This window comes from Ambystoma mexicanum, chromosome 10, assembly GCF_040938575.1.
Source record: "Ambystoma mexicanum isolate Mex_15411 chromosome 10, UKY_AmexF1_1, whole genome shotgun sequence".
NCBI lineage: Eukaryota > Metazoa > Chordata > Amphibia > Caudata > Ambystomatidae > Ambystoma > Ambystoma mexicanum.
Genome location: NC_090932.1, coordinates 40,739,003 through 40,761,234, shown reverse-complemented (window position 1 = coordinate 40,761,234; position 22,232 = coordinate 40,739,003). Strand labels below are relative to the sequence as shown.

General features: G+C 46.4%; 1 protein-coding gene across 4 annotated transcripts in view; it reads left to right on the top strand.

The window, feature by feature from the left end:
* TP63 (tumor protein p63) overlaps positions 1 to 22,232 on the top strand; it is a 1,032,286-nt gene that overhangs the window by 241,710 nt on the left and 768,344 nt on the right. For all 4 annotated transcript variants that reach the window (XM_069617458.1, XM_069617457.1, XM_069617461.1 and 1 more), the window contains one exon: positions 10,944 to 11,076. In XM_069617458.1, coding sequence (XP_069473559.1) covers positions 10,944 to 11,076 — 133 coding nt within the window. The remainder of the gene's footprint in view (positions 1 to 10,943; positions 11,077 to 22,232) is intronic.

Genomic DNA, 22,232 nt, shown 5'->3' with positions numbered 1-22,232 from the left:
TCTTACAGGTGTCTCATGTCGAGGGTGACGGAGTACTTGGGGTGGTCTGCTCCACCTGTGGATTTTCTGCAGGATGACCTGACAGATATTTTGGACCAAGGTCCACCCACTGACGCCATTTCATATGGCCTTACAAAGAAGGGTGGCGGCGGCTTGGGCTGCTCCGGAGAGTCTCCCGGCAGTGAATAAGTCTCTATCAAAAAAATACTGTCCAGCCAGTGGCGACTCCGGCTACTTGTCTGCATACCCCACTCCGGAGAGTTTGGTGGTGCAGGCGGCTACGGCCCCAGCAAAGCAGACTGCGTGCCCTACCATCCCTCCGGATAGGGACAACAAGCGCTTTGACGGTTGGGCAAAGAAAGTGTTTTCAAATGGGGAGTATGGCTTTAAAGGCAGCCAACTCTGTTTGTGCCTTGGCAAGATTCACTCGCACTCTGTGGAATTGTGTATCTTTGGCGGCTGAACATATTCCCGAAGGGGAGGAACGGGATGGTTTTCTTGGCCTCGTTCAGGATGGCAAGGATGCCATGTGTGAATCCGTTCAGTCCGGTCTGGACGTGGCAGACTGTGTCAGCCGAACCATGGCGGCAAGCACCGTGATGCGCAGGTTTGCATGGTTGCAGAAGTCGTGGTTTGCTCCTGATGTACAGTCCCGGCTTCTCAACATGCCCTTTGATGGTGGCCATCTTTTTGGCATCAAGGCTACCGAGAGCCTTGAGAGGTTGCAGACCGTCAAAGCTGAAGCGAAGAGTTGAGCGCTGCGGTACGTCAACCTCTGCCTTTTCGTCCTAGGGGACAGCAATGGAGGAGAGGTTCCTTTCGATACTACACTTCCTTTGGTAGATCGAGGGGAGCTGCCAATCAAAGGGGCCCACGTAGGAGTACCACAGGTGGAAAACAAGGCACTCGAGGTGCCAAAAGCCACTCGGGCAGTTGCCTCTTTGCCCTCAGGCACTGCCGCAGCCGCTTCAGCTCAGTCATGAGGCCATATCCTATGGTTCGCTGGTTGGGGGGAAGGCTTGCGCAGCATCTTGTAGAATGGCGTGCCATTACTTCAGATGTGTGGGTTCTGGAGATCATAGCCCACAGCTACTGTCATCCTTTCCGGCAGAGGCCTCACGACAATCCATCGGGGAAGCTCTCTTTGAAGAGTCTGGATCCGCTCCTTGCGCAGGAAATCAAATCCCTGCTGGAGAAAGGCGCCATAGAACTGGTGCTTGTAGCAGAGAGGAACAAGGGATGGTATTCCCCATATTTTTTGATCCCCAAAAAAAGACGGGGGATTGAGACGCATCATGGACTTGCGTAGTTTGAACAAGCTCCTCAGCAAGGACAAGTTCAAGATGGTTACTCTTTCTCAAGTCCTCCAGGCCCTTCAACTTCAGGACTGGTTGGTGTCTCTCGACCTCAAGGATGCTTACTTTCATGTGCCTATTCATCCCAAGCACAAGGATGTACCTGAGGTTCGCGGTTGGCGACTCGCATTTTCAGTTCCGGGTCCTGCCGTTCAGATTGACCTCCGTCCCGAGGGTCTTCACCAAGCTAATGGTGGTGGTGGCGGCAGCATATCTCAGGAAAGCGGGGGATTCACGTCTACCCCTAACTGGACAATTGGATGATCAGGGCGCGTTCTCCCGAGCAAGTCCTGTATCATCTGTCAGTCACCTGCCACTCCCTTCACAAGCTGGGCTTCTCGCTCAACTTAAAGAAGTCCCACTTGACACCTATCCAGCGTCTCCTGTACATCTGAGCTGTGCTCGACACATCCATGAGGCAGTGTTCGCCTCCCCATGTGAGGGCTCATCACATTCTGCAGATGGTGGACAAGTTTCAACATGCCCAGAGTCTCCCGGCGTTCGAGTTCTTGAGGTTGCTCGGCCTCATGGCATCCTGCATTCTACTGGTGCCAGAGGCCATGCTGCAGATGAGATCTCTGCAGTGGACTGTCAAGGTGCAGTGGTTGCAGCCCTCCGGCAGGATGTCGGATCCCGTTCAGGTGCCGCCCTCGGTCGCCCAGGATCTTCTCTGGTGTGGCGTCAAAAGCAATCTGATGAAGGGGCCTCCATTTTGGCTACCCTGGCCGGAGGTAACGATCGTGACGGACGTATCCCTCACGGGATGGGGAGCTCATGCCAACGAGTTGACAGCGGTCGTTGGTCTCCGTCGGAGTCAAGACTCCATATCAGTCTGTTGGAGCTGAGGGCCGTCAGGCTAGCCCTGAAGGCTTTTCTGCCGTCTGTGCGGGGGAAGAATGACCGGATTCTGACGAACACAGTGGCAATGCACTACCTCAACAAAAAGAGGGGGCCAGGGTCTCTCCCACTGTGGAGAGAGGCGATGCAGCTCTGGTTCTGGGCCATCCAGCAGGAAATTTCGATCTAGGCAGTTCATCTGGCCGGAGACGAAAACGAGGCGGCGGACGCCCTGAGCAGGAAGAGCACGGTCTCTCACGAGTGGGACCTGGCTCAGGAAGTTCTCTTGGAGATCTTCGACCTGTGGGGGACCCCACAAGTGGATCTCTTCGCCACCAGTGTCAACCGGAAGTGTGAAAGATTCTGCTCGCGGGAATTTCCTGCAAGAGGAGCCTTAGGGGACGCGTTTGTAGTGGAGTGGTCCTTCCCACTGCTGTACGCATTTCCTCCAGTCCCCGTCATTCCACAAGTGTTGCGCACGTTACGGAGGTTCGGTTCCCAAATGATCCTCATTGCTCCGGCATGGGTCAGGAGAGCATGGTACCCGCACCTTCTCGACATGTTCACCTGCCCTCCACGCCGTATTCCCTACCAAGACGATCTGCTCTCACGGGAGGGGGGTCGGGTTCTCCATGCAGAGGTCAAGTCTCTCAGCCTTCATGCTGGTTATCTGAAAGGTTGAGGTTTAAGGATTGGGTCCTCCTGAAGACCTGATGGAGGTGTTGCTTTCGGCCAGAAGGCCTGCAACAAAGTCCTTGTACCGTTGCCGTTGGAGGAAGTTCAGCGACTGGTGCAGGGTTAAGAAAGTGGATCCTTTTTCATGTGCCATTCCTGTGTTTCTTTTTTTTGCTTTCGTTAGCCCATAAGGGCCTGCAAGTGGGTACCATTAAAGGTTACCTGGCGGCGCTGTCTGTATTTAAGCGCTCGTCTGAGGAGTGTTCTTATTTTAAAATTCCTTTTGATTTCTCAGTTTCTGAAAGGGCTCCCTAATGTGTTCCCACCGTCACCTTTCCAGGTGCCCGGTTGGGATTTGAGCCTGGTTCTAAAATTCCTAATGGGAGCTCCATTTGAGCCTTTACATTCTTGTCCTTTGAGACTGTTGACTTTGAAAACTGTATTTTTAGTTGCGGTCACTTCCGCTCGCAGAGTGAATGAGTTGCAGGCACTTTCCGTTAAGCCACCCTTCAGTGTTCCATAAGGACAGGGTTGTCCCTGGGGTTCGTCCTTCTTTTCTTCCGAAAGTTGTCGGAATTTAATTTAAGCTAGAAGTTCATTTTTCCGGCATTCTATCCTCCACCGCATCCTGGTAAGGAAGAGGAGACTCCGTAGGTTGGATCCTAAAGTTTCTACATCTCGCACATTTCCCGGGTCAGAGTGGGCGATCAGCTCTTTGTAGGGTACGCTGTAAGGCGTTTGGGACAAGCTGTTACTAAACAGACTGTCTAGATGGATTATCTTGACAATTTCTGAATGTTACCGCTTGGCGGGTAAGGACCCTCCGGTAGGTTTATGGACCCATTCTACTAGGGATGTTGCTGCCTCTACTGCCCTGCAGAGGGGTGTTCCCATTCGTAACATTTGTGAAGCAGCCACATGGGCCTCTGTCCATAGATTTGTAAAACACTACTCCCTGGATTCTATCCATGGTCAAGATTTGGCCTTTGGCAAGGCGGGCCTCTATTTTGCAATTTAATACGGCATTCTAAAATTCTAAATTCTTTTCCCACCTCCTTAAATTGGTACTGCTTTGGGAGACTGTCATAGATGTGGAATACGTCCGAGGAACCAATCCCTTCGAAGAACAAGTTACTTTCTTACCTGGTAACGTTCTTTCGATGGGATGTTCCGACGACGTATTTCACATCGTACCCTCCCAGCCTGCCCCGCTACAGAATTTCTTATGCGATTGCAGCTTCCGTTTCCGCAAGGCTTTCTGTAGTCATACTGGCAGAAGATTGGTGCCATACGTTCTGGCAAAAAACTACAACTGAGGCTACAGGCGTCGTGCCTCCTACATATAACATCGGGTGACGTCTGCTGTCGGGGGAGGTCCTCAAAGGGACATATCTATGTCATTGACGCAGGACGCAAACGCTGGAAACTTTCCGAAGCAGCACAGCTGTGGTGATTACCTGTCATGGATGTGGAATACGTCGTCGGAACATCCCATCAAAAGAACATTACCAGGTAAGAAGGTAACTTGTTCTTTGCAACCATTAAGGAGGGCATTTCTAAGGCTCCATCGTTGGGTGGTTTTGTATCCGGGAGGAGGACCGCACTGTCAGTAGATGCAAGTCTTTTAGGTTTGGGTGCCACATTGTCTCAATTTGATGTGGGGGAAAATGGAGCATGTCATAGCATTTGCTTCGAGACCATTACATGGGGCAGAAAAAAAAACTATTCTGTAATAGAGAGAGAGCAGCTCTAGGGGTGTTTTGAGCAATACTTGATTTTAAATTCTTTCTGTGGGGCCAGGAATTTCAAGTAAAAACTGACCATAAACCTCTGGTCCAAGTTATGAGTAGTACGGACTCGGCTAAGGGTTCGCCCAGGATTGCTAGGTGGATGGTAGGTTTACTGGGTTACAACTTTAGGATAAGTTCTATACCTGGTAGGGAAAACGTGGTCGCTGACTGTCTATCTAGACTCCTGGTAGAGGATGGGGACATGATTGACCTAACCAAAGAACAGGATATGATCATAGCTTAGGTTGCATGTGATGCTGTAAACTAAAGTGAGTGGCTGGAGGCAGACATAGGTTATAATTGTGACCAAATTGAAGGAATGGACAACCAAGGGGTGGCCCAACAAAGAAAACTTGGATAGGTGTTATGATGGATACTATGAGGTGAAACTAGAGTTAAGTCCATCTGAGGATGTCTGTAGACTAAGGAGAGGATCAAAGGTTGTACCTCCCATTGGCATCAGTACCCGGTTGGTCAACCTAGCCCACCAAGGTCATTTGGGCATGGGGGGTACCAAGAGACTGTTAAAACAGTCATTCTGGTGGCCCGGCATGGATAGCGAAGTTGAAAAAAGGGTCTGGTCATGTAAGGAGTGCGAAAAAAGTGATAAAGGGAAAATGGTGAGAGAGACCTCCTTTCTCCAGTGCAAGTACCCAGTGAACCATGGGAAAAGGCTGTTGATTTGATGGGTCCTTTACAAGTATTTGGGGATGGATATACATTTGTTATGGTGGATTATCATACTAAATGGAGTGGAGAGCACTAAGGGAGGCCACCACCACTGAAATGATAACATTTTTTGAGGACACATTCTTTAGGGAAGGATTCCCTACAGAAATTATCACTGACAACCGAGTCCAATTTTGCTCTGACAGGATGAAAGCATTATTAGGGATGTTTGGCATTAAACACCTCCGCACGGCATTGCATCTCCCCAGTGCCAATGAGTTGGTTGAGAGAGCCAACAGATTTGTCAAAGGGGGGGATACAGCTAGCTTTCAGTTAAGCGTTGGGGTGGATGAAAGTTCTCAAGGAAATGGTGTGGAGCTACTGCACGACTCCTCTCTATCACAAAAATGCCTCCCTTTGTGTTGTTAAAGTGTCGCCAACCTGCCACAAAACTTTGCCCGGGATGGTTGGAGATGGCAGGTTGCATTGAGGTGGATCGCCAGGAAGTTGAGGTTGATATTTGAGACACAGAAGGAGCACAAACAAAGTTTTGATGCTGTCTCTAAGGTTAGGAATGTGGAGTATGAGGTGGGTGACTTGGTTTTGATTTAAAAAAATCCCTGTTTTGGATCAAAATGTGTGGAGAGTAAATACTTGGGGCCCAAAAGAAATGTGGCAGTGCGTGACCGTGTTGTGATATTGGAAGGTGGTGAGTGTTGGTCCAAGGCAAGGATGCTCAAAAGTTCTGCTGCTGTCAGTGATGAAGTAGCGGATAGTGGTTAAGGCAGCAAAGATAATGAGGCTATGAGAGAAAGTGTGAATGAAAATTAAACATTTGTCAGTGAAGGTGGGGAGGATGGTCATTCCAGTCATAGAAACACCTAGGGGCAGAGCAGGGAAAATGCCAAACCGCTTTAAAGATTTTTGTTGCGAGTGATTTACTAAATCAAATGTCACTGGTAAGGAGGGAGATGTGTTAGGTTTAGAAGTGGTCTATATGTTCTTGTTTGGTTATGCTTTAATTGATGTATTATGTCATTGCATTATGATGTTATCACATTCCTAATTGCATGTGTTTATGCCTGACTGAGGTTCCAGAACTCACAGGGGTTCTGGGATCAGTTGGACCTGGCGATACCTTTACAAGCAGTGCCTGCTGCTTCTGTTTACAATACTTCGCATCTCGCCTCCGCATCATTTCAACATGCCGCCTCTCAGTTCTTTGATCTTCTTTCATGGGCACACTCAAGACGTCTGGAACTGAAAGCAAACAATCGATGGTCCACTGATGAATGTGCCACCAATCCCTACACTTCGATGACATTTTCCATATTGCACTGTTTCCCCGCGGCTTGTGCACCTGCATTTCCATTTTCCCTCAATGGAAACTCTCGGCACGCCAAATCCGCTCCTGAGACAACCTCATGATGCGAAGTTGCTAGAACACCCTTTGTTTTTATTTGCTGTTCAGAGTCACTAAATACTTCGGCATTAGTTAACATCCCGTTTGTAAATCGTTCCTCAATCAGAAGTTACCCACATGCTTCCTGCAGAGTCCCCAGTTAAGTCCACCAGTGCCGTTAGATTTCCACCCAAAGTAAGTTTTATTATTCGAATTTGCAACTTTGTGTTTTAGTGCAGCAATGAGTTGGGTGGTCTCGCAGCGAGGTTCCTGGTTTGCATTGACACCGCCCGCGACCGGGCGCTGCTAATGTCAAATGGGAGGTTGGCAGCAACTCCCCTAAATTCATTCAGGCCTCTTTTGCTTTCAACACTAGTAAAATCCTGGGCTCCTTCCTTAATCCTTCACGCCATCTCTATGAGCAGCTTGCTCTCCAACCAATTTTATAATCCCTTTCTGCAAACATTTGTAATTTCCTCAATCACGACGCTCTGCCCCCTTGATTCAAACGGGCCATTTTAACTCCACACTGCTGGATTACAATGACCTAGGAAACTCAACCGGTGTATCTCTTATACTTGGGTACGTTGCTTGAAACCATGCTAGTCCTGCAGGTTCAGGCATTCATTGGAGGCCTTGGAGGCTGGGTTTCGTCTGGCAGGCATAGTCTGAGATGGTGTGAGGATCTCTGTGCTGTAGATCTCTCGCCAGCATTGCAAACGCTTAGCCACTTGCTCTTGACTTTACAGCTGAGATAATCCGATGTTATGGGGGCATCTTTACAATATTTATTTTCTATATCACGCCCCCGTGCATCAGAACCCGTAGCAGTGTTGTGGAGTCCAACGGGACTCAGCCTTGCTGCTTTTAATTTTAACCCTTCACTCTCTCACATTTGATTCACATCCTTTTTCATCTTTGTGGATGATGCCCAAATTGTTTGAGGTAAAATCCTCCTCTACGAACACCCTTAGTATTATGTTTGAAAAATCTTGTACTCTGACTGGATGGGGGAAAATGTATGCTCAGCCTGACCAAGACTAAGACCCTGTTGGTGGGTATGGGATTTAGAGAGATGCCAGTTGGCAAGCAATGTAGAGCTGTGCATACACGACGCATCAAGATGATAATATCTAGATGATTACAGGTAAAGTGCAAGGGTAACCTAGATGGCTGGAAGTATAGGGTTGAGTGTAGCAACATGCAAAATATTCCCTTAACAGTAGGGTCTTTAGGCCCATAGTCAAGTGCTGTCTAGAGTACACTTTTAGAGACCTGTTCCTACTAGAAACATCTACGAGTGATCATTGACCAAGTTGTGTCACTAGCTCCCCAGATCATGCAAGTGGTCACAACAAGGTTCTATTAAAATACCGTTCTCAAATTCTTCCCTTCTTGGACTTGTCCAACCCTACTGAATTAGAAGCTGCCTTGGTTCGGTCCGGTTTGGACTGTGTGAATGGGTTGTATTTAAATCTGCCTAAATATGCAACGGGGAAGGTACAATGGCTCATTCTGCTGGAAAACCTCTAACCCTCCCTTGTGCTAATTACTAGTCGAACAACGGGTCACCTTCAAGGCTCTTTATACAGGTCATCTAGTGTACCAAATACTACAAGTAGATGCCTGCACTCTTTGACAAACTGTTCACCATCTCAGAGTTAGAGGTAGAGCAGGTGATCTGGCCATTGACCATATTTTCCAGTCATTCTGGAACAAGCTTATTCTTTGAATTTAACACATACATTCTTCTGCTAATCCTTGGGTATCTAAACATCCGATTTATAGGCCAAAGCTTTGCTCCACCTTGGAGTTTTGGGGCATTTGTGACAAGAGGCCACTTGAGGTGACTGTGCGCTTTAGAAATAATTTATAACAGAAGTGTGAAAAACTGTCCCTACAATGCACATCCGTGAAGAATTGCTTAATTTTGTGAACTTGTTTTTATTTTACTGTACGTAAGCAGTTAGTACCAGCTCGGACATGCTTTCATTCAGAGATCTCGGTACTGTTGGACATCTGAGCAGTATATCATACAATAAAGGATACGATGATAGACTTTCTCTACTCACACCCCTCCCCCTTAGATAAGCACCTCTGATAGATTTTCCGGCACTACAAGTCTTGGCAACATAGACTGCGTGCAACATTCCAATTTTCCAAAAACATTCTTATTTATTCAAAATATTTAAATTAAAACATAAAACACTACCCTCACCTAACACAGTGTAAATGCTAACACTAAAACCTACAGAATCTAAAAAACTAGGCTTCAAATTATACACGCACCCAAGACACAAACGAAATCACATAAAATACAAAAAGAACCTAAATGTGTCAATGAAAAACCTACAATCCCAACATGTTTCTGTTCTTCAAAGCCCCTTTCGGGCGAACATTCTTCAGGGAAACTTTAAAACATCCACTATTCTCCTCAACTCCGTGTTGAATGTGTAGTTTCAGGCAAACAAAGCCTGTAAGGGAAACGACAGAGGAAACTTATAAGTTCCAAAGGAGGGGAGTATTACAAAATGTAAATGGGAAGTCAGCTCAACAACTGATGCCAACCTCACAAAGGTCTAAAAAGATTAAACCACTTGGATTTACCTTAAAATGGTGAACCTTCAATGCATGTCTGTAAATGACCAGTGTGCTAATCTCTCGCCAATGAGAAACCAAAAACTTCAAAAGGCGTCACAGTCCGCCGAGCTATCGCAACACCTAAAAGAACAAACCAACATACAGAGAACCATATACTCAGTTTCAGCCAAAAGTCACTGAAAACGCAAGCTATAGCATAGTTTAATCTTTTTAGAGCTTTGTGAGGTTGGCATCAGTTGTCTGTCTTTTCCCTTACAGGCTTTGTTTGCCTGAAACTACCCATTCAACACGGTGTTGAGGAGAATAGTGGATGTTTTAAAGTTTCCCCTGAAGAATGTTCGCCCAAAAGGGGCTTTGAAGAACAGAAACCTGTTGGGATTGTATCTTTTTAATTGACACATTTAGGTTCTTTTTGTATTTTGTTATGTGATTTCGTTTGTGTCTTGGGTACGTGTATAATTTGAAGCCTAGTTTTTTAGATTCTGTAGGTTTTAGTGTTAGCATTTACACTGTTAGGTGAGGGTAGTGTTTTGTTTTAATTTAAATATTTTGAATAAATAAGAATGTTTTTGGAAAATTGGAATGTTGCATGCAGTCTATGTTGCCAAGACTTGTAGTGCCGGAAAATCTATCGGAGGTTCTTATCTAAGGGGGAGGTGTGTGAGTAGAGAAAGTCTCATCTTATCCTTTATTGTATGATATATATCAATATTCCTATTGGTGGAGTAAGATGTGTATGTTTAAGTAGGAATTTTTTTGTACCTATTTGAATATATGGACATCTGAGCAGTCCCTCTCAGGACTGCCATTTATCCCCTTCATATAAAACCTTTGGACGTTCCCCTCCAGGGGATCACTTCAATACAAGCAGGGCCACAGTGTTTTGCAGTACTACTTTTCTAGAGGATGATTAAGACTTGGCCACCTTGAGAGTGGAAATCCCTGCCCTGAGATGCCCGTAAAGCGCAACTTAATGGTCCAAAGCAAAACATGTGCCATGGTGGAGGACTTTGAGCACCTAATCGCTCGAATGTCTTGGCACCCATGATCACGAGGCAAGCAACAAGCAGTGGAAAACGTGAATCGAGTGCTGTGCTACTTGTGCTCGGTAGTGTTGTCATGGCGATGCTGCTCTCTGCTGAGAGAAGGAAGGACATAGTAATGTCCTGGATATTGGAAGTTGAAAGGAGGATGGGATGCCATCATGCTCAGGAAGACGAGTGGGTATTGTGGCACTTGTAGTAGGCCAACCAGGGGAGTGTGCAGCATGGCAAAGCAAGAACAGAATCTGCCCCAGGGGTCAGGTTCGAGCCAGGCCACCAAGGAGTGACAGGGCAGATGGCGGGTGGGAGGGAATAGGGGCAGTGGGACAGATATTGGCCGGAAGCCCAGAGCCTTTTGTTTGGCCCAGCTGGGCAGGATCGAGCAGTTCTGGCCAGATACCAAACGATGGTGGCCAGCGTTTCAGGGAAATACTTGTACTTAATTGGCTCAGCAATGCAGAATGTTTGATTGGATGCTAATTATACTATATTATTCTCAATCGGAAAGACCATTTGGAAAAAGCTCATCGGGTGAGTCACACTATTTTGTGTTTTCATTTTTCCCCCACAGGCAGATTCATTCTGTCCAACCAATTGACTTGAATTTTACAAGTGACCCCAGCGAAAATGGCCCAGCCAGCAAAATCGAAATTAGCATGGATTGCATTAGAATGCATGACTGTGACCCAAGTGACCAACCGTGGGTGAGTAAAAATAAAATATAGAAGAGCCCTGACTCTTCTGTTAGTGCAATAAACACGTTGTCTTTTCAACTGTAACATCATACCCAGCAAAATGGTTACTTTATGCAATTGTATGACCTGACTCTATTTGGGTAATTTCCAAATGCACGTCAAAGGTTTCTCTTGTATCCAGGATCTGTGTCCTGGCTAGGTTGCAATCCGCTTGGCCACATACAAATCATTAAAATGTTTGGAACAATCCTATTTACTCTTTCGATTCACAGATCATGTGTAACCTGACATGCATACTTTTTCACTTTCTATTCTTCCCACGTGACTTGGACGTATAATTTGGTGTTTGCTTGTCACTCTGCCAAGGCTGGGCCTCGATTCTCCTTCTGAAGCCTCATTCCGTGCATCGTGTGGCAGTTTGTGCACTGCTTACCTGCCTGTCGCCTGTCTCCAGTATCTGTGGCCCTTGTAGATTGCGTTGTCAATATGTATGCGTTTACTTCCATGTGTTCTTGTTTTTCGAAATCGATACCCCAGCCTCCTCTCCAAAAGAAACACTCATCCTCTAGAGAAGTTCCTTGGGTCCAAAAAGTGAAAGCTGCAAACTGTGCCAGTACAAGTATTCGTAATGGGGCCCTAGGAATGACCGTCCTTGCTGAGCTCCGAAGCTTGGTGTGGTGTCCTTTTTAATTATCTGCCAGATCACAGGATGGATTTGAGGTGAGGCCCACACCGCTTTTATTGGATGATCAGGGTTTTATCCTGGATACCTCACAATTCATTTGATATTTTAAAATGTGGATTTGCCACACTTAAGATCAGTTTCCAGTGCAATTTTTATTGTTCGTTTGTCAATTGTTTCACGTGGGCTCATAGTCCCATTATGGTCAGCCGACACGTGTTTCGACTGCGTACGTCTTTATCAAGGCAGGTGGTTAGATGTAGATGCCCCAATTGGGGTTGGGTAGTGACGAGTGTCTGTATTCAATACGGACAATGGGACGAAACACACGTATGCGTTCACATCGGATTAAGGGCACGACTCAAGCCCAGCTGTCATCCACAGGACTGACCACTCGTCACTACCCAACCCCAATTTGGACATCTACATCTAACCACCTGCCTTGATAAAGACCTACACGGTCGAAACATGTGTCGGCTGACCATAATTGGGACTATGAGCCCACATTAAACAATTGACAAACGAACAATAGAAATTGCACTGGAAACTGATCTTAAGTGTGGCAAATCTACTTTTTAAAATATCAAATGAATTGCGAGGTATCCAGGATAAAACCCTGATGTGCCAGTACAATGTGCCCGAATTACAAAGTGATGTTGGCGGAGGACTTGGTCACGTACGTTACCCGAGAAGGCTTTCAGGCCCCTTGTTAAACTCTTGATGCTTGCACCATTGCACCTGCAAAGATGGAAGCAAAGGATTAAAAGTTAATTGTATAAAAATTTGCGTTTTTCCGTTTGTACATTAAATCAGAAAGGCAATACATAAAGGTTCAGTTTGCTGCATCTACTCCGCTCACCCCACAATCCTTACTGCAGTGACTTGCTCGTTCTGTACCCTTTTCCATTCTGCGAACAAGTTTACATGGTTGGTTTGGCATAACCTGGTGTTGCAGCCCTTGAACACAGAGCATGTGGGCAAAGCAGTGCACTCGGTGGCCTCTAGTGCTTCAGCCACAGCTTGTTCCACAAGAGAGCTCTCGATCTTTTCCTGATCTCCTTTAAAAGGTCTTTGGCCAATCCCTTCTTACCCCATTCTTTTAGTTTGGCAAGATCAGAAATGTTATTGTGTTGCTTTAGGAAGTTGTTCTTCGGTCTAAATTAATGTAACTGAAGTCTATAAATATATTTTGGGGTGCTCCCCCAAGGAGTTTCATGTTCTTTAATGGCAAAGAAAGTTATTTTTATTTTTATTTTTTTAAGCACACCATAACAGTGGAACTGATGAAAACCTGATCGTATTTATAGATCTTTTCACTGGGACTTCAGAGATTCTAATCCTATTAATAGTACATTTTAAAGTACACCAGGCCTTTTCTGAAGGGTTGGGTGTTCTCTCCCGCCCCCAGGAATTTCCCCTGAAATGATTAGTAAATGGTGCAGTTTTATGCACATTGGGACAGAAACATTGCTAAGAACTTGGAGCATTTAAAGACCGCTTAACATTAAAGACTGCTTTACAGAATGGTGTTTGGGGTGGTTAACTAGATCTTTGCATCTTATTTTTTGTCATGTTAATTGTAAATTCCGATGTTTGTTAATCTGCTTAGAATCACATGCTGTGCTTATGTTCCGACATCCAGTGGTAACCGCAGAGTATTGCATCTTGTCTTTCGAGAATCGAAAGAGGACGTTGATATGGGTGTGCCTGTAACACTATCCCTACGTGATGTGTAGTGTACCCAAAATCCCTCACGCATCGAGGTCCCTCCGATTATTTTTTTCCGCCCAGCATACTGGTCGCCTTGATGCAGAGCTCGTCAAGGACTTTGCTTATTGTCCCATCGACCTTTGGACGAATAATCATATAAAATATCCATATCACCCTATCCGTTCCTTGTTTCGACGGCTGCTACAGACCTCCGCCGAAGACCTTGAAGAACTCGATGGACCGTGATCCAGTCGGCGCTGCTGACCACGTGGCCGGACCTTCCGCCGGCCTATACAGTAGGGAGAGTGGGGTCGGGGTGGACATTTCTATACAGATTGAGAATGCCTTTCCCCTTCCTTCCTCTTTCCTTCTCGATCTTCGTCACTCTAACCATCCTCAGCTATGGAGAGGACTCCATTTAGGTTTTGCCCTAATTGTAGGAGCAAATTCCCTTGGAAAGAAAGGCACAGACGGTGTAACCAGTGCTTACCTATCGATCACAAGGAGGAAGGATGCGCGGCTTGTAAGCTCCTCCGTCCTAAGACATTAAAGGAGCGTAGAGTCAAGCGGTGGGCGGCCTATGGTATGTCGAAGGCCAAATTTTGTCCTGCTTCCACAGCCACCGAATGTGACGACGGCGAGTGACGAGCATACCTCCGAACAGCAGGTTGTTGACTTTTCGACGGAACGCTTGCGTTCCGCTTTCTGTCCCCGGCCCCGATAGGCACGGCTTAGGCACTGCTATGGGGAAGTCACACCCCGGCGACAGACGAGCATGTACACAGCACAAAGCGCACAACCCCAAGTCAGTCTTCGGCCAGGTCGAAGTAGACTTCAGCGCCAACTGGTACACCCGAAGCCCCGGCGGCACCTGCCGACCGTCGGGTTCGGCAGCCCTCCCCACAGCCGCAATTGCACCTAGCGACCGGGCAATCGAAAACAAAGGGCGCTACCCCCAGTATATCGGGTTCCGCCTAGACGCATCGCTAGAAGGCGTCCTGCGATGATAGGGTTTCGGTTCTGCCGAAAAAGGCAGCCGTTGAGAACAAGGCCCCAACACCGGCGATAAAGACCCCCTTGCAGGCTGAAGCCACAAACCTCCCCACCGCAGAGGACATCACCGGCAGCTTAGCCAGGATTGACACTGCCCGTTCTCAGAAGCGGCAGGCCCGGGGTGCGCCGAGGCCCACGGAAAGGCCCAGGGATCCGTCTAGGTCCAAAGATGGCCTAAGGGGGGGGGTTGTACCGGAACCCACCCATAAGTCAAAAGAGAAGCACAGACACATCTCACCTCTGTCGGTGCCCCAGGAGGAGTTCTCTGAGGGCGAAGGACTATTCTCGGCAATGAGACAAAAATCTCGACGCTTTTCAATGGGTGAACACGAAGACATTTTTTTCCACCTCTAGACCACTCTAGGTCCTTGGACTAGAGAACAATTTCAAAACTGCATGGAGAGGCTGGACAGGTTTGTTTCCCGTTCAGAACAACCAACACCAAGGAGGCCAAGGGATGAGAGCCCTATGGACCCCAAGGCTAAGTTTCCAAGACTTTTTGACCCCTCTTTAGAAGAGGATATATACAATTACGATTTAACAGAGGTTGACATTCATGCTGATACCCAGAATGAAGAATTAATCAACCCTGTAGACATGCATGAGCCCATAGAGGGCTGGGAAGAAAGCCCAGATGGAGGTGACCCCAAACCATGGCAATCCCCGCATCAGCAACACCCTGATGTCCTGTCCCTGGACTCTCCCCAGTCCACTCCCACTAAGCAACAACCATCGCCAGTGGATGACCAATTGACTTTTAACGTAATGTTACGTAATGCAGCTGATCATATTAAGATGGCTATGGACGAGGGGGTCCCCGAAGCTGACTTCGTGGAAGACATCCTTAAGGAGAAACCACCGGCCAGCCAGGCCATTCCCCTCCTTAATTCAATTAAGAAACGTTTGGCTCCATCCTTATTGACGCCTGCTCTCACAAGGTGTCAACCCACGAAGAGAAAAACTTTTGCCCTTCTCCATCAGACAGTCTTTACATCAGAAGTCATTCCACCCCAGATTCCCTAGTGGTGACTACTACACGAAAGCGGGCAGGGGTCCCTTTGTCAACTGGTGAGGCACCCTCTGATAAGGAAGGTAAACTACTTTACGGCCTGGGAAAAAGATCACGGTTGTAGCTGCGTTCTCACCGTGCATTGCCAACAACCATACCTTGTTGGCCAGTTACGCCGATGTGCAGTGGGTTTCACTACAGGAAGGCATACAAGAGGTTTGCAAACCCCTACGTACTCGTCTCCTCTCCTCTCCACTATCTCTGAAGGCAGACAAGTGAATCAGAGCTTTCTTAAGAATACTTTGGATTCCGCAGAAACGGCTGCTCAATCCCTGGCTCAGGGCACACTCCTGAAAAAGACATGCTTAGCTGCGGAACTCTGGATTTAAGCCAGAGACGCAAGCGTCTCTAATAAACAAACCCGTGGAAGAATTCAACCTGTTTGGGAAAGCAGCAGATGAGGCCCTCAAAGGAGCATGACACCTTAAAAACACTGGACCACATCACACAGAGACCATCTACGAGACGAGGATATGGATCCAAACAGCTTTTTGGTGGCAAACGCTTACCTCAGCGACAATACTCATTGGGAAACAATTGGAATTCTAAACGGGGAAATGGTGAATACACCACCCCGTATCCCCAAAGGGGTCAACACCGTGGCAAAGGAAGAGGCCGGATCTCTATGCCCAGAGGCTCCTCGGGCTCAAAATGACACGAAGATTTGAGCCCCTTCCCATGCCTCCCCGGTCGGGGGCCGGCTAACATCGTTTCTACAGGCATGGGAGGAGATAACTACAGACCAGTAGGTGCTAAAGACCGTGGCCACGGGTACTGTATAGAGTTCAACTGGTCCCCAACATTCAGTCCTCCACGAGCAAGACTGACACCAGACCATCTTCGCATTCTTCTGCAAGAAGTAGACACTTTACAGGAGAAAGGAGCCATAGAAATTATACCCCTGGCACAGGTAAAAGAAGGTATTTATTCAGTGTACTTCCTTGTACCCATTAAGGATCTAACCATGCGCCCTGTTCTAGATCTGCGCCCAGCAAACAAGTTTGTAAAGCCACTAAAGTTCTGCATGGTCACACTGCAGGAAGTAATCCCACTGCTAACACAGGGGGATTACATGGCAACACTGGACATGAAAGATGCATACTTTCATATTTCAGTATTGCCAGCGCACAGAAAATACCTCGGGTTTATGATACAAGACAAGCATTATCAGTTCAAAATACTACCCTTCGGCAAAGCATCTGCACCAAGGGTATTTACAAAAGTACTAGCGGTGGCAGCAGCGCATCTGCGTAGGCAATCCATCCCGGTCTATCCTTACCTCGACGACTGGCTCATAACAGGGGACTCTTACGAAACATGTCTGTCAAATACCCAAAAGACGATAGATCTTTTATTCAATCTGGGATTCTCGATCAACGGGAAGAAATCCAGCCTAGACCCCAGTCAGGTCAAACAGTTCCTAGGGGCTCTAATTCGAACAAAGGACGGCCTCGTCTTCCCTTCCAATGAAAGGGTCCAAAACATGTTTCAGATCCCTCCGTATGTAGCCAGTCGAGAGGTGACTGTATCCAAGGCTATGCGACTGCTAGGAATGATGGCGTTGTGTATCTACTTGGTTCCTCACGCCCGCCTTCGTCCAATGCAAGAGTGGCTCAACAGCCAGTGGTGTCAGGCCAGCGGACAGTGGGACGATCTAGTAGTCGTCTCGCCAGCCTTCTTTTTCTCGCTGCAGTGGCGATCGAGGGAGAACCTCTTCAAAGGGAAATCCTTTACCACCCCCGCAGTGGAAGCCACTCTAACCACAGACGCGTCTCTTACAGGGTGGGGAGCTCACCTGCTTCAACAAACAGCGCACAGAGCGTGGTTGTCAGACATGGCATCCAACCACATAAACCTGTTGGAGCGGTTGGCAGTGTTCAAAGCACTAAAGCTTTCCAGACACAACTGCAGGGGAAGACGATCCTCCTCCTCACAGACAGCACCACGGCCATGTACTATCTGAACAAACAAGGGGGCACTCATTCTCCAGGGCTGTCAAAACTGTCCCAGAACATTTGAAAGTGGGCTCTCAAACACATGTTCCTACTATCACATGTTCCAGGGGAACTCAATCTTCTGGCAGACGTACTCAGCAGAGATTCCCAGAGTTGGATCTGTTCGCAACTCTGGAGAACGCTCAATGCCAAGATTACGCCTCCAGGTACCCGCAGAACCACTCCAAGGGGAACGGACTATGGATAACATGGTCAGGGAGATTTGTCTATGCCCCCGACTCCTCTTCTCAGCAAGATTGTGCACAAGATGCACCAGGAACCAGTCACAATGACACTGCTGGCCCCCATGTGGGCCCGCCAACCCTGGTTTGCTCATCTGATGGAGCTGTCCCTATCTCCTCCAGTCAAACTGCCTTGCCCATACAACATGTCGCAAGACAGAGGGGAGACTTCACCCATGCCCGCAGACACTGAACTTGGTGGCCTGGCTCCTGAGGTCAGAGTTTGGACACCTACAACCCCCTTAGATGTATGGACATTCTCAGGGAAACAAGAAAGCCAAACACCAGATACTGCTATTCCAGTAAATAGTGACAGTTTGTCATATGGTGCAACGCTCTAAGAACATTAATCCAATTAACTGCTCTCCCACACACACATGTTATACCTAACTCATTTACTTGACTCAGGCCTGGTCTTCAACTCCATAAAGGTACACCTAGCTTTGGTAGACTTTACTATCACCATGTCACATTCTACTTTTATAAAAGTGATGCTAGGCTATAGGCCTCCAGGACCATTAGGTAATTTCCTGGAATTATTGGACCTATATTTGACCACAACTGGGAACAAATATAAGGAACTGCTTTGTCTTGGAGATTGGAATATCTGGGTGGAGAGGTTAATTAACCCAGATGCAATGGCTTTGGGAGAAATTCTGGATAACTATGGATTGATAGTGCTTACTACCGCACCATCACATAACAAAGGACACTGTCTTGATATGTTGGCAACTAGGGGACAAATTGTAACCTTTAAAGAAACCTGCCCAATATTATGGTCAGACCATTATATTCAGTCCTTCGTGTTCTCCAGTAAGGAGCCACAAAAAGGGAGAGGTAGAGAAATGCCACCAATGTGGAAACGTGCTGTCGCCAACCTGGATAAAATTCCAGGGGGAGAAGTGCAGAATAAATTGGAAGGAATGGATTCTACATTGACTTGTGAGGAATTTTTTGATAAAGGTATGGAGATATTGGAGGACATTTGCAACAAATCTGCTCCCCTGAAACGGAAAAAAAACTAAAATCTAGTTGGTTTGGTCCAGAACTTGCATTGTTGCGGAAACAACTTCGCAAGGCTAACAATACCTGGAGATATTCAAAGACTGATGATGATGCTGATAGAGCAAAGGCAACTCTGAAAATATACAAAACCACGTTTATTTTTAGCTAAACGTGATTTCTTACATAAAGAAATTAAGCAAGCTGGTAACCAATCGAAGGCCATTTTCGAAGCGGTTACAAGATTTAGTAAACCATCTTGTTTAGATGTGAATACAGCCGCATCACAGGAACAAGCAGATACATTTAATACTTTTTTTAAAGAAAAGATAATTACGATTTTAGAAAATATAGAACAAGGAAGGCCCCCAAAACATGAGAAGGAGATGGAGGAGGAAAAAGAACAGGAGAACACAATACAGGGAGAGACTGCCTTTCAGTTTCAAATGGTCGATGAAAAGGTGATTTGTACGCTGTTGAGTCAATTAAAACCCACTAATGATCTTTCTTGTGGGAAACCAGCATATGCCGCTAAACAGCTAGCAAAAGAGCTTACACCATTTATAAAAACCTTTGTGAATAAGTCTTTTCAAGACTCTCAGGTGCCTAAAGCCCTAAAAAAGGTGCTAATAAAACCACTGCTAAAGAAAGCCAATTTAGATCCGGAAATAATGAACTATCGGCCAGTGGCAAATCTGATGCGGCCAACTAAAATCCTGGAAAAAGTGGCTTGTTCCCAGTTCCAAGCATACTGTAGATAAGGAAGAACAGTTAGATAATCTCCAGTCAGGATTTCGCCCTAAACATGGTACAGAGTTAGCTCTGTTAGCTGTACATGACTTACTCAAAGCAGCGGACGAGGGGAGATCAACAGTTCTGTTGATGCTGGACCTGTCCGCGGCTTTTGATACCGTGAACCACCAGATAATGGTTCAACGTATTGGGGAAGTGGGAAAAGCATCTAAGGAAGTAGTGAGATGGTTTGCATCATTTCTTAAAGACAGATCACAAAGAGTTATACTAGATGGATTTACTTCCCAGATGGTGGAGCTGGAATGTGGGTTGCCCCAGGGCTCCTCCCTATCCCCTCATCTTCAATTTGTATTTTCGACCAGTTTTTAGAATATTTAAAAAGTATGGCCTGCTGTTGCATTCATATGCTGATGACACACAGATATATATAGAACCTCAGGATGCCTTCGAACGAATAAATCAATGCATGGAAGAACTCAAGGAGTGGATGACTAACAATCAGTTAGAGTTCAATGCGGCAAAAACAGAAATCATACTGTTTGATCCTAAAAGTAAAAGGTCACAGGAAAGACAAAATCCTCCACCATTGATTCTAGGTGAACAATTACAGTATGCTAAAAAAAAGTAAAGAATTTAGGCTGCTGATGGCAGGAGAATCTAGGGAGTGAGTCAGGTGGGAGCAAAAGTAAAAACAATTTACCCCGCACTGCGCTCACTACGGAGTATATTACCCTACATTCCAACAGAAGATAGGGCGGCTTTAGTGGGGGCAATGACCAACCCCCATTTGGATTACTGCAACAGTTTGTTAGCAGGTATCCCAAAAAACAAATGGACAGACTGCAGAGAGCACAGAATGCAGTAATCAGAGTAATTGGGAATCTTAGGAAACGGGATCACGTTTCATCAATGCGGAGATCCATACATTGGTTGAGGGTGGATGACAGAGTCAAATTCAAGACTGCATGTTTGGTTTTCAAATGTTTGAAGGGGCTAGCGCCTGGGTATTTGGCTGATAAGATTATACCATATCACCCCAAAAGGAATCTACGTTCAGAGGATAAATGCCTCATCTGTAGCCCACGAACAAAGTTTGTATCGAGAGGAGACAGAAGCTTCGGAGCATCTGGCCCCAGAGTTTGGAATAAACTTCCATTAGAAATTAGAATGTGTGAAACCCTTGATTTATTTAGGAAGAAACTGAAAACGTTCCTATTTAACTAAAGATGGAAATTGACGGATTTAGAACTGCAATGTTAATTCGTTCCTCCAGCCGTTTAATGTTAAACTCTAGTTGCCGTCTGCGCCCGAATATGGTTCACTCTCTGGTGCGCTTTAAACATTCTTCAAAATCTAGCTGCACCTTTCATCTTACACAACATCACAACAAAGTGTCATGGTGGAAGATAACAGTTATTGAAGCTTTCATGGAGGGAGTGAAAAGAATTCACCCTCCCATTTCTAACTCCGCTCCAGGATGGGACCTAAACGTGGTGTTGACTAGGTCGAGCCCATGCACAAAGCAAGTCTTAAAGACCTCACCCTTAAGACTGCTTTTTTAATAGCTATTACCTCCATCAGGAGGGTAAGTGAACTACAAGCGCTCTCGATCCTAGATCGCTTAGTAATAGTTCACAAGGACAAGGTGGTTCTGAGCACTCACCCTAGATTTGCCCCTAAATTCATTTCAAAGTTCCATGTTTACCAGTCAATAGAACTACCAATGTTCTTTCAAAATCTTTCAAGCCTGGGAGAAAGAACCCTGCACACACTGGATGTACGCAGAGCTGTCCTGTTCTACATGGAAAGAGCTTGACCACTTACAAAGACTAATCAGTTTTTCGTTTCGGTGGCGGCAGGAAGAGGAGATGCAGTCTCCAAATTCACTATCTCTAGATGGATTATCAAATGCATTACTCTGCTACAATCTTGCTAAGAGAGAACTGCCCTTCAAGCCTAGAGCACATTCCACTCGAGGCACTGGGGCGTCCATAGCATTCATTGCAAATGTTCCCCTTGAATCTATTTGCAAAGCGGCATCCTGGAGTTCTGTGCACTCCTCTACAAAACACTATTGCCTAGACACTCATTCTAGGTCTAATTCTCAGGTGGGACAGGCAGTACTAAGACATCTTTGCTCGCTAGTCTATGCACAGCATGTGATTCTAAGCAGATTAACAGACATCAGAAGACATGCATGACTTACTGTACATGCTTTTCTGATGGTTGTATCTGCTTAGATTCACATGTGCCCACCCTTCCTCCCCGCTTGGATGGAAGGAACATGGATGTCTTACTACTTTCTCTTTTCTGTACTCACTCACGATAGTTGCAAGGCTCCCTCTTGCAGATAAATACAATCGGAGGGACCTCAACGCGTGAGGGATTTTGGGTAAACTACACGTCACGCAGCGATAGTGTTACAGGCACGCCCATGTCGACGTCCCCTTTCGATTCTCAAAAGACAAGATGCAATAATCTGCGGTTACCACTGGATGCCGGACCATAGCATGTGAATCTAAGCAGATACAACCATCAAATGCTTTTACAGTAAGTAATGCATGTCATAATAACTAGTTTAATTGGATTGTAATCGTAAAGTTTGTACATTTCTCCAGCATGGGGTCTGGCATGGATTCACATGCTCATGAATATTCCCC